General features: G+C 36.7%; 1 protein-coding gene across 1 annotated transcript in view; it reads left to right on the forward strand.

Moving 5' to 3' along the window:
- SLC4A4 (solute carrier family 4 member 4) overlaps window positions 1-11,230 on the forward strand; it is a 306,906-nt gene extending 295,676 nt beyond the window's left edge. Inside the window, exons 22-26 of the mRNA XM_049630606.1 lie at window positions 1,363-1,536; window positions 3,932-4,093; window positions 7,646-7,742; window positions 10,359-10,438; window positions 11,143-11,230. Coding sequence (XP_049486563.1) covers window positions 1,363-1,536; window positions 3,932-4,093; window positions 7,646-7,742; window positions 10,359-10,402 — 477 coding nt within the window. The 3' untranslated portion in view covers window positions 10,403-10,438; window positions 11,143-11,230. The remainder of the gene's footprint in view (window positions 1-1,362; window positions 1,537-3,931; window positions 4,094-7,645; window positions 7,743-10,358; window positions 10,439-11,142) is intronic.
- Window positions 11,231-17,523: the final 6,293 nt, after the last annotated feature.

The raw sequence follows: 17,523 nt of genomic DNA on the forward strand, positions 1-17,523 counted from the left end.
CTTTCTTTCTTTCTTTCTTTCTTTCTTTCTTTCTTTCTTTCTTTCTTGTTTTTGTTTTTGCCTTAATAAGTCAGTCTAGATCAGAAGTTAGACTTTATGTCTTTAACTGATGATTGGAGCTCATTACATGTTTATTAAATTAAACAGAAGGCAAAAAAAATCAAGAATTTCATAGTGATGGGGAAAAAAACCTTTGCTAAAGGGACAGCTAGTGGATCTCTTAAATTCAGCAGTGCTATTGCCCCTATTGCCTTTTCTCTTCACTTTTCTCCCTATTCTCCCTCTTTCAGACCTTTTGGCAAGATTTGATTTAGCAAGAAATTTTGTAACACAATCTTTATAAACAGCAAGGCCCCCTCCAATGAAAAGTAGGCCTGGATGGAGAAAGAAAGTTTGTTACATAGCAAATAGCTTCTGAGAAGCTTGTCCATAACAGTCTTCCTTACTTCTACACTTCTCCCTTTCCTCCAGAAAGAAAGCAGAAATACTGTTTCAGAGTTTTATTACATCATAATTCAATTCAGCAGCTATTTACTGAATATCTTTTATTTGAAAGATCCTATGGTAGGTACTGAAATATCATTCTTCTCATCATCATCAACGTAAACTCAGCAGTTAAGCTTTGAGGCACAGTACCTGGCACAGAGATGCTCGGTGGTCAGTTCAGTACCTGTTTCTGCACAGCACTGTGATAGCCTCCCCTAGGTTCAAATATCTGGTTGTTGATACTCTGAAACTCACTATAAAAGTCCTATGGCTTTTCTTTGAAAAGAAATGGTAGTGAATTGGACATTAGTTATGCACGTTATTAGTTAAGTTATGCCGTAGATAAATAGTGTGGAATTTACGAAAATACCATTGCATTCCCATTTTCAAGTTGGATGCTTCCTTTCTATCCTTGAAACATCCCTTAAATGCATAAGATGCATAGTAGCATCCTCTCTTCTTTCAGGTAAGGTGACTGAGGCAGAGTAAGATACATGAGTTACATGTCTTCCTTCAGCACATCATGACGAAGTTAGTCACAAGATCCTCTCTCCCGAGACTCAGATAGTAAAAATAGAAAGGAAGAGATGAGCATCTAGAATTTATATTTGGCTTTGTGACTTTATTCTTTGGTAGCCACTTTATCTCATATATCTACATCACATTCCTGCAAAGTAATAGGAATCGGAAGACTCCTCTTATGTCTCACTGTGCTGGACTAAATTTCTGCACTCCCTGACCAATGTCCTCTGGAAGGGATACTGCTTGCCTAAACTATAGTATATAAATCACTAATCATTAGTTAGGCATTGTGGAAATGAGTTTGCATATCAGCTCTTGAAGTAATACAGTTGTACTCTCTTCTTCCCTCCCCAGTTCATGGATCGTCTGAAGCTGCTTCTGATGCCCCTGAAGCATCAGCCAGACTTTATCTACCTGCGCCATGTCCCCCTGCGCAGAGTCCACCTGTTCACTTTCCTGCAGGTGTTATGTCTAGCCCTGCTCTGGATCCTCAAGTCCACTGTGGCTGCTATCATTTTCCCAGTCATGGTAGGGATTCCTTTCCTTGAGCCTACCCATCAAGTCATACCAATATCATTTGTTATTGTAATGTAGAAGACATATATGTCTTCTCTGTGTGGTTCTACTCTTTTCCAGCTTTGACCAAATAACTTTGAATTGATCAGTTGTAACTTAAGGTTCCTATGTCTGTGGTCATCTACACTGGACTTTAGTGTCGGACTCAGCTGAGTTCAGATCCCAGCACTGGTTTCTGCTGATCAGGGAGCCTTCATGAGCTGCCATTAACTTGTTCGTAAAATGGGCATGGCATTAGTATTGTTACTCTGAGCATCAGTAATAAATATTAAGTATAGAGCACAGTGCCTGACATTAGGTAGACATCAGTGCACATTAGTTATCTTTAAAATATTGTATACTAGAATCAGTCTAAATAACAAAGCATAACACATTTCAGTCCAAATAATAAGAAAGCAAGTTTGGCAGCATCTGACAGGTCATCCAGTGACTTGGAAGAAATGGAGTGAGAAGTGCAGTTTTTGAACTGCTTGCTGGTTTGCATCATGCTAAGTTTAAGGGTAAGTCTGGGCTCTCAGATGATGAGAAGCAAGGTAACATAACTAACATTGCACTTAGAAGTACAAGTGAAAGAAGTAAAAAAGGAAATGCTAGGTCTATTTTTGGCTTTATCACTAAATTTTATACTTTACCATAACTTTCCATTTCTTGCAAGAAAATGTACATGTGTACACTTGAAACAAGTCACCAAGCCAGCCTCTCAGTCTGCTTTGTCTCTCCCACAGAATTTTCATACACAGACCATATTTTATTTTTTATGAAAATCCTCTTACTCTTACCCAAGATTATTATTTTATCCTTTTTTTAGTATTATTTATTTATTTTGAGAGAGAGAGATAGAGAGAGAGAGAGAGAGAGTGTGTGTGTGTGTGTGTGTGTGCATGGGAGAGGCAGAGAGAGAGGGAGAGAAAGAATCCCAAGCAGTCTCCACACTGTCAGTGCACAGCCTGATGGCTCAATACCACAAACTGTGAGATCATGACCTGAGCCAAAATCAAGAGTTGGACACTTAACCAACTGAGCCACCCTGGTGCCCCTAATTTATCTTACATGTGTTTGTTGTTTGTAAATTTTTTTTTCTCCAAGGGAAAACAAAAAGAAGGAGGAAGAAAAAAATTATATAAAATACTAGTGATGTTTGTCATATTTTTTTTTCACTTATATCCCTTTTTTCCCCTTAAACTCTGTTAACTTACTGGAAAACACAATGAGTGTGAGAAATGACTCCCATTTGCCCATTGGTATAGTCTACCTATTAGTTTTGCTACAGGCAGGAAAAACAAAGTAAGGTCTGCATAAATTTGAAATGTATCCAGTAAATCACTTAATGCTGATGCTGTAAATAATAATAATAAATGTGTTATCTGTATAAAGTATTTTTTACTTTTCCAGAGGTTTTGTTTGATCACAAAGCAATAGTATAATATCAGTAGGGTAGATGTTGTTAATTTCTCCCGGAGATGAAAAATGGACATATAGAGAGCATGATGTGGATAAACCCAACTGTTTAATTTGAGACAGTCATGACTCCTATATCCTAGTACATACTAATTTTATTCTTGAGCAAAGGCATCTTTAATGTACTTTTACAAGTTACTCTTCAAGGGCAACTCATAGAATCAAAGATACGTATTTTAAGAATACCGATTTTAGAGGTAGACAGCTGGGGGCCCTTTGTATTTTGTTTTCTGGCTTTGTGATTTTGGATGTCTCTAAGCCTCAGTTTCCTCACTTGTAAGATAGAGATCATAATATCTACTTTTTGAGTTTGTGGTGGGAATAAATGAGAAAAATACCGCCTAAGAGTTTAGCACGACATCTGTCACACAGTAAGTTTTCAGGTCATGATAGTGATTGAAGTCACCCAGTAGATTAAGTGGTCTGTGCGTACTCAAATGCTGTCTCATTATTAGTACCTTGAAGATGTTTTAGTGTACTGTATGTCATACAAATTTTCTTGATTTTCAAAAACCTGCATAATGTTTTAATTTTGAATAATTAGAAATCATATGTAGGCTGTTTTTTCCCTTTAAACTCTCAGCCATTTATTAAAAATCTGACATGGAAGAAAATGGTTTAAAAAATAATCCTTTCGTGTTGAAATTCTAAGTGAATGTGATCATACATTTCAGTGAACAAAGTGAGTTTGATTTAGTACTTTTATGATCCAGGTTCCCCATAAAGAAGATGTTTATGGTCCACTTAATATAAATCCATATAAGCAAGATGAGTTCTGTCATATTCTCGCCTTCTATAAGTTTCTACTGCCTTTGATAGAGTAGTGTCGATACTCACTATGACTTTATCTGACCTTGTTTCTTTCCTACTTTCTTATTTGTCCTTGTAGATCTTGGCACTTGTAGCTGTCAGAAAAGGCATGGACTACCTCTTCTCCCAACATGACCTCAGCTTCCTCGATGATGTCATTCCAGAAAAGGACAAGAAAAAGAAGGAAGATGAGAAGAAAAAGAAAAAGAAGAAAGGAAGTCTGGACAGTGACAATGATGATGTAAGGCTTTCCAAAATTCCAAAATAATGCTAAACAAATAAATGTGAGACATTTATGGATGTCATATATATATTATACTTTATGTGAGATGAATTCAGAGAATTTACCTGGCTGTGTTACATGCCAGTCTTCCTTTGCCCTTTATTTTCTTTCTTTAGTTTTTTTTTTATATTTTCTGAAGTCTTTCTATAGCCATTAATATACTGATAGCAATAAAATGACTCCCTCCACCACCAAAAAAAAAAAACAAAAAAAAACCCCACATCTAAAGAACTCCAATCTCCCATTTCACAGATAAAAAGAAAATTTGCTTCAAAATGCTGTAAAATGTATTTGCTTTACTATTGATAATCCAGGGTTTAACTTTGAGATAATAACTCAGTTTTATGTAATTTTAAGCCTGATGTAGACAAATACCTGTGACCTCACCTCCTGTGATCTATGTATCCATTTGAGTAGGCACTCAACCAAAGTCCTCTGCTGTTGTACTTACCCTCACATTGGACTTGAAGATTATTTCTCTGTGACCCTTCAAGGAAAAGGAAAGGGTCTTGGAGCCTAGGGTCGTTTTACAGAATTGTAGTTGTCAGTTTTGTAGTCCAAATGATCCTCCTGCAATTGGGTGATTAAGGTTAGAGAAATAAAACTATTGCCCATTTTTTCATCTTTAGTTTAGGAGACCATTTCATGGGTGCTGCAGCAGGGGTCTGTAATCAGTGCTAGGAGAAAAGCTGGGATTTTTACACACACACACACACACACACACACACACACACACACACACACACAGAGGTTGTCCCAGTAGCCTGGGATAAAGGACTGCCAAAATGACACTTTCTATGTGAAGATTTTTTCTGGATTTTACACAGTACAGTATCGAAATTCTAGTTGGTCCCTGGTAAAGTATTCTAAAGTGGGAGTATAGTTAAGTTTTGCTGTCTACTCTGTACTTGATCATTTTGATTGACCATACATACTTGTCCTTACTTGCCATAACAACTCCTTATAGTGTATGTTTTTGTTCCTATTTTACAGGAGAAAATTTAGACTGAGAAATGTTAAGTCATTTTTCTGAGTGTACACAGCCATAGTGGCAAAGCCAAAACTCCGATCCAGGGCTGTCTGGTTATTTCCAGCTGGTCAGGCTGTCTGGTTGTATTTTTTGTGGAGAATTTAGAAATAGTACAGTGAAGGAAGGCAACAGACACAATTGGATTTCAGATAAATTGATCCAATAAAAAAAAGTCTAAATATGTGAGGCACATTTAGCTAAAGAGAAAAAGAGTCCGAGGGAAGTTTTGTGACTGTCATCATCCATCTTCAGTGAGAACAGGTGTATAGATTTTCTGTTTCCAGTGATGACAGAAAAAGGGAATGTGTTTAAATTGCAGTACATATTAGGGTGCAGTGTTAAAAAGAATGGTTAAAAAATGTTTACACATTCAATAGAAATCAAAATTTGAAATTAATTTCTAGGCCACTCAAGACAAAAAAGGGAACACTTGAAATACTGACATAATTAAAGTAATATTTCATCTTGAATTTTCAAAACAAGTATGCCAGTTTATATACATGGACACCAAACTTAAAATTTATTACATATAACTAATATAGAAAATAATGTTGTAGAATCCTCATCTCTAATAGTTTTTAAGAAAAAAAATAATAAACTGTCAACTTTTGGGGATGTTTTAAATTTATGCTCTCTAGTTCAAAAGTTGTATCAAATGAGCTCCTGAGAAGTTCTTCTAATTCTTTGATTCAATTTTCAACAGATCATATTTTATTTAAACAATGCTATTCTTTTATTAATGATATTTACTGTTTCCAGCTCTGTATTTCCAACAGATTTCTTGAAGATAATGTATGCTACTTGTTTCTTTTCTTTTCCTCTTTTTCTTCTTGCCCCAACCCCCACCAAAAAACAACAAGCTTGTGTATTTGTCTTAGTGAACTCAACCAGGCAATTTGAGTACATGTGTGTAGTGAGTTCTGTGTGTTGAGCTTATTATTTGGGGGCTCTTTATCTGGAAGGTGACTCTCCTAGTGTCCACCTGGTAATCATGGATGCTAGGATCCATGGATATAGAGAGCCACAGAGGGGCATGGGGGTTACAGCACATTTGTGAGCAGAAGTAGTGAAAAATTATGGCTTGCCAATATTTTGAGCCACTCAGTCATTTTTGGACCTTCCTGTAGGCTATGATTAAGGGTTGGCTTCCAACCTGTTCATCCATAAATGCTATTATTTGGGGAAATGTTTGAAATACTGTGGTTAAAACTTGTCCTTCTTGACATTCACATAAAGGTACATGCATGTGACGTCTTCATTTTTTTTTTTTTTTTGTCAATTTAAATGCAATATCTCAGTCCCTTAAAACCATATGGTGGCTTATTACCATCTTTAGACTCACCTTAAAGGAATTTTCAATGTATGTAGTAGTCTGTATGTTAAGGTTTATTTTTTCTTTATTTTCTTTGATCTCTAGTTCTTACCCCCCTCCCCTCATCTTTCTGCTAAAGGCCATCTCTGGTAGTTTCAGTTAAGGGATGGATTTTATCTTTTCAGTCTAAACATAGACTTGGATTCAATATAATGATTTCTTTAAAAAAAAGTAAGGTGGTAATCCTGTGAAAATCTGTTATAGTTTTGGCTTAGGTGACCTGTTGTTGTTTTTTTAACATTTATTCATTTTTGAGAGACAGAGCTCAAGTGGAGGAGGGACAGAGAGAGGGAGACACAGAATCGAAGCAGGCTCCAGGCCCTGAGCTGTCAGCACAGAGCCTGACATGGGGCTCAGACCCACAAACCAAGAGATCATGGCCTGAGCCAAAGTCGGACACTTAACTGACTGAACCACCCAGGTGCCCCATGGTGACCTGTTTTCTTAAACAGCCCCATGAATAGCTCCCTAGTACCTTCCTTTCGATTTTTATTTTCTCATGTTTTGCTAAGCTTTCAAATATATTTGGTACGAGCAAATTGAAATGAAACTTTAACTATAAAATAGTTTTGCTAGAGTATTAGAGTAAGAGGGAGAGGTTTATTTTCAACTGTACATACAGGGCTCCTTGATCATGAATGTTAGTCTTCTACCTGTCTTGGAAAGAAAGATGAGTCCTCATTTTCTTGAACATGGAATCAGAAAGCATAAATGAAACAAGAATTGTAAGCCCATGTTATAGTCCAGGAAGTTTCCTATCCTAGATTTAATGTTTCATATTGAGATTATTTTCTTTATACATGTAACAAACCCATAGATATTTGATGATTGGGAATCCAGTTTATGTAAGCTTTACACTTGTTTTAATTTGTAGTGATATCTATTTGGTGTGGTTGTAGTTTTAATTAACTCCATTGACTCAGAAGAGAGGAAAACAAATGTGAGAATGTGTAGAATTTGAAAAGTTAGCAAGTGAAAATGATTATATCAAAGTATTTTCTCCTTAGACAATGTGAATGATACTATGATAGATTTGATCAGTACTGGGAGGTAAAGAAGGGCTGTATTGTAAAAACTTTCTAAAAACTGTTACAAATTTCTTTCACAGTCTGACTGCCCATACTCAGAAAAAGTTCCAAGTATTAAAATTCCAATGGACATCATGGAACAGCAACCTTTCCTAAGAGATAGCAAACCTTCCGACAGTGAGTACAACTAACCTCTTTCATGACTGCTCAAATATGATTTGTACTTGCAGAGAAAAATCTTTAGAATGATCATTTAATTTCCCCTCTATTTTCTTCCTGTTTCTCTATTTGAAGATTTATACTTCATTATTATAAAACTCCATTTTTTACATCCTTGAGCTTCACTCTTCTTTCTTTTATCCGTAACCTTCTAAGTTTTTGTTTGGTAGTCTTTTCTCTGACCCAAGTTCTCACCAGTTTCTTTCAATTGCTAAACTCGTAACCATGTTTTTAATTGATTTTTCTTTTTTTTCTGCTGGTATTTAGAATTGCAGCTTATAGTACTACATCACTGTCTATTACGGTTTTGTCTTCCTTAGGCTTTTTTAGCCAATGACCAAATGAGCTCAAGAGAGAAATTGCATCATAGGCCTCTAAATGATCAGTAAATCAGTTGTCCGTATTGAGAATTTGGAATAATTGTTATTTTCAATTAAATTAGCAATCATAAAATATTAACAAAACTTTTCAGGTATTACTTATAAGACATAGTACATTTTCTTCCTAATTTCTTTATTCCTTTCCTGCTATTTTAAAAACACCTTTTTTTTTTAAATTTTTTAACGTTTATTTATTTTTGAGAGAGAGAGAGACAGAGCATGAGAAGGGGTGGGGCAGAGAGAGAGGGAGACACAGAATCTGAAGCAGGCTCCAGGCTCTGAGCTGTCAGCACAGAGCCCGACGCGGGGCTCGAACACACAAACTGTGAGATCATGGCCTGAGCCGAAGCCGGATGCTTAACCAGCTGAGCCACCCAGGCGCCCCTAAAAACACCTTTTTAAGTGGACTGGTTTTTCAGGGGCAATAGCCTGGTGACTAAGGTGTAACGGTTTCCAACATACCATCTTTTCTTTTGTAATTGAGTTAACAGGCCACTTGAAAAGAGGGGAAAACCTCCGAAGTTACACTAGTGAATAGCTCAAGCTTTTCCAATATCAAGTAGCAGTTGCTTCCAAACTACTTTCCCTTTGGGTTCTCATTTGAAGAAAATGTATTCTTTCAGATCCAGATGTACTTCAAAGTTTACTGATCTGTTATGGGAAAAAAGACAGTTGAGACACTTTGACTTCTGTTTGACAATGCCACTTCCACTTCAGGAAGAGGTTGCCAAGAAAAGTGTGAAATGAATGACTGTTTATGAAAATTGGGCATATTAGTTTCCTGTCGCTGTGTAACAAATTACCAAAACATTCAGCAGCTTAAAACAACAAATATATATTTTCTTCTATAGTTCCGGATGTTCAGGAATTTAGGAACAGCTGATTTAGGTGGTTCTGGCTCTAGCGACTCGTGAGACAGCAGACAAGCCTTTGGCGGGGGCTAAGCTTGAAGACAATGGGAATTGGGATCAGCTCCACGTTCATGCACAAGGCCATTGGCAGGAGGTTTCAGTTCCCTGGCCCATGGGCACCTCCCTAGGGATGCCCGTAATATAGGTTCCCCCAAGCCCAGTGAGAACAGAGAGAGAAACCAAGGCAGAAGCTGCAGTCTCTTATAACTGAATCTCAGAAGTGACATGCCATCACTTCTGCCATGTTCTAAGGGTCACACGCCACCCAACCCTGGTACAACATGGAAAGGAATGACACAAGGACATGAATGCCAGGAGGCAACAGGAAGGCTGGGAGGCCATCTTGGAAGCTGGCTGCCACACTGGGTTTAAAGAACAATTAAAGCAGTCTCAGCTCTGATGCCCAGTCTGTAACCCATGACATGTAACTGAGGCTAATTTCTTCTCAGTCCCATTAACAGGATTTAGTTAATATTTCGTTTTTCAATTCAAGCTTCTCAAACTGTATTCTGGCTTCATTTTTCATTTTATTAATGCATTCATAGCAAAACAAAACTGTGTAAGGGACACGGCACGTATGTCTTCTGTTGGCATCATGACCTAGGATAGCCCTTCTAAGTACAGTTTAAAGGTTGCTGCAAAAAAATAAAAAATAAATAAAAAACACCACCAGCTAGAATTGGAGGCTCATGAAGAAAGTTGTATGGCAAAATGGTTCTTTTAGTGGTAGCTGTTATTCATTCTCTCAGAAATCCATTAGAAAGGTGCATGGAACAATTGATATGAATTAGAAATTTACTTAAGCAAAATATCTCTGATCATTCTAACTGAAATCTTTTCTAATGCCATATTAGTCTTTTATAATTCATGAAAGAACAAAATTGTTAGTAGAGGTGCAGGAAAATTAAGTTCCTCAAAATCTTCTCCCCCCATGAATAACAGCAGGGCAAAACTGTGGATGCCGAAGAAGAAAGGAAATCCAAGGGCAAAACTTAAGACATTAAGTAGATCCTCTACAAATGTTTGGCCTCCTACCCCCTCACCAAAAAGAACAGCGGTCCATCCCATTGTATTCACCCAGAGGAAATGAAGCTAACAGATTTTTATCTTCATCACATTAGTTAGATTCTTAGGTCAATACGGTGTCTATTGAAATTGTCTAAGTATGCCTTTCTCTTTCCCATTGTAATGCATCAATTTTTATGACAATTTTTATTTTTACTCAAATTTTATATGTTCCCTAAGTCTGCTGTTTATGATTTAAAGAATTTTTTTTTTTCCAGGAGAAAGATCACCAACATTCCTTGAACGCCACACATCATGCTGATAAAATTCCTTTCCTTCAGTCACTCGGTATGCCAAGGTAAAGGACAACTCGGTATTTTACATTGTTCTATGGGATGATTGCCCCTCAGAAATGTAGCCCATGGTGGATTATTGGCAGAATACCTTGTTTCCTGTCCTGTCTACAAGTTATCTGAAATCGCTTACCCAATCCCCGAACCTCTCCCCAGCTTTTATGTAGAAAGTGTTCTACGAGGCCTACTATACTGCGAAGTAATGGAACTTTCATTGTCATTAAGGTAAAGCCCAGGACTCACATTTGCTTTTATTGCTTCCGCATCATCTCTGTTTGAAGGGTAACTGCTGGCAGCTCTCCAGTAGTTTTCTTCCCTAATCTTAACACGGCTGCAGAGACCTCAGACCCTCCTTGATTTTCCGAAAAGCAAAACTCATAAATATTTTCTTCATGTAAGTCTGTTTGTCCTTTTAATTTCTCACAGTATCACCTGCATGGCCGTCCTTCTTCTTGATTTTTGTGTGTGTGTTTTTTTTGAAACCTAGGTATGAAATTTTTAAGAAATTTTTTACTTGAATTTCTTGACTCTTCTGGTACCTTCCTCCCATTTAAGAATGTTTGTGTTTAATACAGAAAGAGCAGATAAGTATTTTAAAGAGAACAAAGGACAGACCCATCCAGCTTCTGCACAGTGCAGAAGTATATTTGACACATGATAAAGGAAATCTGATTTACTTACTATTTCCTTTCTTTTCTTTTTTCTCCAGTCCTCCTAGAACTCCAGTAAAAGTTGTGCCTCAAATTAGGATAGAACTTGAGCCTGAAGACAATGATTATTTCTGGAGGAGCAAGGGAACAGAAACTACATTGTAACCTGTTTGTCTTTCTTTAAAATTGACAGTTTTTGTTGTTAATGTTCTGGGGTTTTGTCTGGTTGTTTATTTTTTAATTTTTGTTTTGTTTTGGGTTTTGGTCATTGGCCAAATAATATAGTGCTCACTCTGCTTCTCTCTTGCATAGGTAAAGTCAAGACCATACTGCACTGTTCCTTAAAAACATCTGAAGAATCCCCTTTTCTTTTCACACTTTCAGATGTGTCCTCTGACAACCAAATTCCTCTGTCACTGAAGACACACACAGACCCTGTCCTTTTCCTTTATTAAGCAGAGGGCAAAAGTATTAAGGATTTTGTAACACCTTTTTAACGTATTGAAGGAACTTACAACTAGCTTTGGAGCTGTGCTTACTGGCTTGTCTGTCTGCCTGGTAGAATAAACCTTGACCTCCAGGCAGAGTCCCTTCTTGCTTCTAGAGCTTTCCAGGGCTGGAAAAAGTGCTGCAATGCGAACTTGCTCTTGCTTGTAAGCCCTAATCTTAGAGTTATCAAAAGAAGAAAAACTAAAGGTACTTAACTCCCTGTAGAGAAACTGTTGCCATCATTGTAGCAAGTGCTGGAATATCCCTTTTTCCTATGCAACTTTTTTTTAACCCTTTAATGAACTTATCTGTTGAGTACATTGAAGAATATTTTTCTTCGTAGATTTTGTTGTTTAAATTATGGGGCCTAACCTGCAACTTATTTTTTGTCAATTTTTTAAACTTTTTTTTAATTACTGTAAAGAAAATGAATTTTTTCCTGCAGCAGGAAACATAGTTTTGAGTAGTTCTACCTCTTATTTGTAGCTGCCAGGCTTTCTGTAAAAATTGTATTGTATATAATGTGATTTTTACACACACATACACACACACACATACACACACACACACACACACACACACACGGATACACAATCTCTAAGGTAAGCCAGAGGGCTGGATCAGATTAAAAACACCATGTTTCTAAGCATCCATTTTTCCCTTTCTTTAAGAGAAATTTACTGTTCTATGAAGAGATTGGGGAAGAAGGGAGAAGCTCCTATGTAATGGGAATAACTGATGTTTTGATAATAGTAATATCCAGACATAGATGCTGATTGTATTACCATGTCGATGTCCTATGCAGTATTTTGGACATTTTTTTCATTTTGAAATATTTGTGTGTTTGTGTACATACTCTGTGTGTGGCTGGTGCACATATGTGCAGAGTTAGAAAAAGAGCGAAGGTAGGCAATGGACAGTTATCCAGACCCCTGTGTCAGTTTTCATAAAACCCAAACCCCATTGTGTATGAAAAATCCATGAGAGGTCTGAGAGATTTACCATTATGCAAATAAGGCTAAATATATTTTATTGCCCAGATGCCATCACGGATCCTACAAAATTCATAGAAATATTAATAGACCATTGACCTATTTATAGTGTTTATGGGAATGCAGACAGATCTGCTGAGGTATGTATATGTACATATGTGTATGTATATATATGTGTATGTATGTGTGTGTGTATATGTGTATGTATGTGTGTGTATGTATGTGTGTGTGTATATATACATACATACATATGTATGTATATATACACACACACACACATTTTAACATTGCTCACACATGTTTTTTAGGGTGGATATATTTCAAAGTACCATACTGAAAATTAGAAAAAAGAAAATTGGGTCTTTAGTCACCAAATTTAGCATGTTATTTAAGTGTAATCTTTTTAATAGGTTGCATTATGTGTTGTGAGTCTGCATAACTGAATTCATAATTTTGGATTTATGTAACCACATTTGTGATATATCCTAACTAAAACAGGTTGCTGGAGGAGTACCAGAAGCAGGATGAAGCCATTTATTTGGTTTCAATATATGCACATAGTGACTCCCACTCATTCTTGTGTTAATTAAATTATAATTCTGTCCTCTTAAAATTCTGATTATAAAAATCTTATTATCCTGAATTAGCTGTTACTTTTATAGTACCTGCTAATCTTAAAACTTTAAATTTTATACAAATTAGACATAAATGACCTGCAATTTGTTTTCATTAAAATGAAAGCAGCAGATTACGTGTTATTTGTTAAAACCTTACACACCAGATTTTGGCATCGCGTTTGTATTTAGAGCTATCCTTAAAATGATTATACTACCTGGTTTTTCATTACTCTAATATAAAACTATATAAGAAGATTTTCCTTTTTCTTTACCAAGGGAAGCATCAAAAAAAATGTCTAAGAGCCATGCATAATAAGTTCAGTCTAACCTATGATCATGTTAAATTAAAGACACCTTTATTCACTTTTATAAAAGCCCTAGATATAATACTTTATCTTTCTGATCATGAATCAAGTATTTCAGGATCTGTGCCTTTCTCCATCTCTTTCAAAGAACTCCTGAAGCGACTTAACTCAATATTTCAGCCTTTGAGCAGATCTAAAAGCTAGCTCACATCCACTTATGATCCATATTCTGTGGCAAGGTTGAAATTCATGATGTGAATGCAGTATAGTACTTTCTGTCTGCTAAAAGTAACAGTTAATATCACACCCTTGCAGTATTTTGGAGCCCAGGGAAACTTTTTAAAAATCATTAGTTTCAGAGGAACAGAAGTAGTTACCCAACAAGCATACAAAACCTGAGGTCCATACAGAGCCACCAGATCATCTGCATTTCAACTGAATTTACTCATTGTCTGAGGACTAGCCGGATTTGGCGGTGGTTTTGTTTGTGTAAACTGGACACACAGAATACAGTACAATGGTGAATTTTTCACACAGTGTCATTCCCCGATGTGAATACAGAGACATGAGTTGTTAGGAGTCCAAGATTAAGTGTACACTCCCAAGATGTCAAGCAGAAGTCCTGTGGTTGTACAAACTTACTGTTGAAGAGATCACTAGGCCAAGAGTTGGCCTTATCAAAGGAGCATAAAGGCCTCTCATTTTGCATTTGAAAGAAAATCTCTTGGAGACACTGTTTTCCTTGATAAAGATCACTCTTCTTCTGTGTGAGACAAGGACTTGGAATCCTAACTATTTTCTGTGCCACAGGCAGTAGTGATCCTGCCTCTTCTTCCAGTCAAGCAGTGGAGTCGGGGGTGGGGGACGGAGGCTTAACGATGTGCAAAAACAAAAACAAAACCCTCTCTAATGAGCCCCCACCTCAAGAAATGGGGGAAGGGTGGGAAGAAGTGGTTATCTGCCATCAGTAAGTCAGTTTGTGTATGTTTTATGCACACGCACCAACACACACAGAGTAAATCTTTTATCAGCTATATATTGCTGTATAATATAGAGAACGATTGTCTTCCGAGTTTTTGGTTCTTTTTTTTTTTTTTTAAACTGTGTTAAAGTACTTGAAATGTATTGACTGCTGACTATCCTTTAAAAACAAAACAAAACCATTTGAGTTGTATTACAGAGGTTGACATTGTTCAGGGATGGGACAAAGCTTTCTTCAAATCTTTTCATACCACTTAGTGATTTTGGTGCAGGAACTTGAGATTTTCTTATTTATTCCATGATATTTCACATCTACTCTTCACAGCATGAGCATAAAGCCCAGTGGCACCAAGTGGCTGAATACAATGAAATGATATTTTATAGCATTTGACTGGCTGAAGGGCCTTGGGAGTTTTCACATGATGATTTCATTGAGCTTCATTGCAGCCTGAAATTTAAAAAAAAAAAAAAAAAAGTTTTATGGTATATGCTAGCCAGTCAAGTTGTGTTTTGACCAGAAATTTGGGTATGACCTATTTCTTAGCTCGTTTCTCTGTGCTCTATGGGTACATAACAAAAATCCTGAATTCTGTTTCCCAGGCAGATAATTGCAACTCAGGGCTAAAGTCATCCAGTGAAACTTTTAGAGCCAGAAGTTAACTTTGTCCCAGTCCTACAATGTGAAAAGAGTGAGTAGTTGCCTCTTTTTTAGCCATTTTCATGGCTGGTACATATCTGTACACCTTACTTTTCAGAATCAATACGCACTTTCAGATATTCTTATTTTTATTCTCTTAAGTCTTTATTAACTTTGGAGAAATGATGCATCTTTTTATTTTAAATGAAGTAGATCAACATGGTGGAACAAATGATAAAGAACAGAAAACATTTCAATATATTACTAATAATTTTTTCCAATATAAAACCTAAAATTCCTATAACATTATAGTATTTTACAGTTTTATGAAGCTTTCTATTGTGACTTTTATGGAATTAAGAGATGAAGAAGATGAGATATTTTAGCATTTATATTTTTCAAAATTAAATGTATACTTAAAATAAAGTAACTTTATGCATTTACGAGTGTCAAGTGCTTCTGTTCAACTCTTCAAATAATTATGAAGTGCCTGTTATTTTACTCTTTGGGTGTTACAAGGAATACAAAGATGAGTAAGTTAGAGTCCCTGACCTCAGATGGCTTTTTATCACTCCAGGCAGAATGATAAAATAAGCATCCAAATTATATAAAATAAGAGATTGTCAGAATTACCTATTCAAGTATTAATGAAGTAATATGCAGGGGTTCAAAGAAAAAATATGTCCAACTAAGAGCAATGAAATGGTTTTACTGAAAAAGTTGTGTTGTTCTTCCTCTTTTATAAAGTTAGTGAAATATAAAATGCCATTTTTTGAATCCAGGATGATGTATATAGTCAATTCTCAAAGGAAAAAAAAAAACTGCTAAGCATAAGCACTTATTAAAAAATTATTATTCAAAAAAACGAAATCTTGGAATGGTACTCCTCAGAAGGTACATGACACCTACTTCCTCCTGCTGGGCCTATCCAGACTTCCCTCTATTATTTACAATTCTCCAGGAAACTTCAGTTCTGCCTGTGGTTATAAACAGGGAGTGGTGGTTGGTGGACTGGGGAGGCAGCACATAGAGGGGATGAGAAAGAACCGTTGGTAGCAGTAAAAAAAAGTACATTAAAAAAAAAAGTAATGAGACACAGACATTGGCTATAACAATCTTTCAACCTAGAAACTTCATGTAGAGTCAAGAGCTCTGAGCATCTGGATGGTGGTAGTGGTGGTGAAAATGGGGTTTGGATTTCATCACTGAGCTGGAAGAAGCAACAGAAGCCGCCACACTTAGAATAGGCAATAATATGGGTGAATCTGTTTAATTCTTCAGTGTACCCACAGAGAATTGTAAATGTCGTCATGTGTAACAACAACTGAGTCAAGAAGTTAAGATCAAATTGTATTTGGTATGTTATGAAAAAAACTGGGGGCTTCAGCGGCTCTTCTTTACTTGATGTACCTGAGAACAGGGGAGGAAAGCACAGAAGCCTCTGAACCACCAACCCGCATGTCTCAAGGGCTAGGCGCCACAGTTTCAACACCATCATTTTGGGAGAAGAGCTCAGATCCTCCCACAGAATCTATTTCCACTTGTTTTATTCAAAACGCTTCAATGTGTTAAGCTTGGTCATCTGTGGCTTTCTCGGAACACAGGACATGAGAAATAACAGAAAATTACTGATAGGAAAAGTGAGTTAGCAAGAATCAAGAGCTTCAGCCTGGTAGGAAAAGAGGAAATATTTTTAAACCTATGAGAAGATACTTTTAAAACTATAAAACATACTTAGGAACTTAAAAATCAGGCTATTTGGTACAGAGGCAAGGACATCACAACAAATCTTAAAGGTAGGTGTATTGGTTTTACAGGGAAGTGATTGAATTGAGTAAATGTCTTGCCTGTTGAAAATATATACTCCCTATTCTGCCTCCAGGATCTTTTTTAAGAAAAAATTTTAACGTCCATTTATTTTTGAAAGAGAGAGAAAAAGCACGAGTCGGGGAGGGGCAGAGAGAGAAGGAGACACAGAATCCAAAGCAGGCTCCAGGCTTCAAGCTGTCAGCACAGAGCCCGATGTGGGGCTCAAACCCATGAACCATGAGATCATGACCTGAGCCAAAGTCAGACACTTAACTGACTGAGCCACCCAGGCACTAACCCCCCTCCCCTTTTTTTAAATGTAAAACTGACTTCTGTACAAATTGATGAACCAAGATTTCTCCTTTTCAAGACTCCATAAAATGATTGTAAAGGAATAAAACAATTATGGAAGGTGGCACATGTGACCCAGAGACACCCACAAATTCTAATGATGAAAGGCAAATGCATGTTTGGATGATAAAGCAGTCTGCAGGAAGCTGCAGCTCAGAACACAGAGGAGGATACAGTTAATGTCATTGATGGATGGCCAGGAGAATCTCAGTAAGTCTCAGACTCAAGTATCCGGGATGGGAATGCGAAGTAGGACTGG

This window comes from Panthera uncia, chromosome B1 (assembly GCF_023721935.1).
Source record: "Panthera uncia isolate 11264 chromosome B1, Puncia_PCG_1.0, whole genome shotgun sequence".
In the NCBI taxonomy this organism is placed as follows: domain Eukaryota; kingdom Metazoa; phylum Chordata; class Mammalia; order Carnivora; family Felidae; genus Panthera; species Panthera uncia.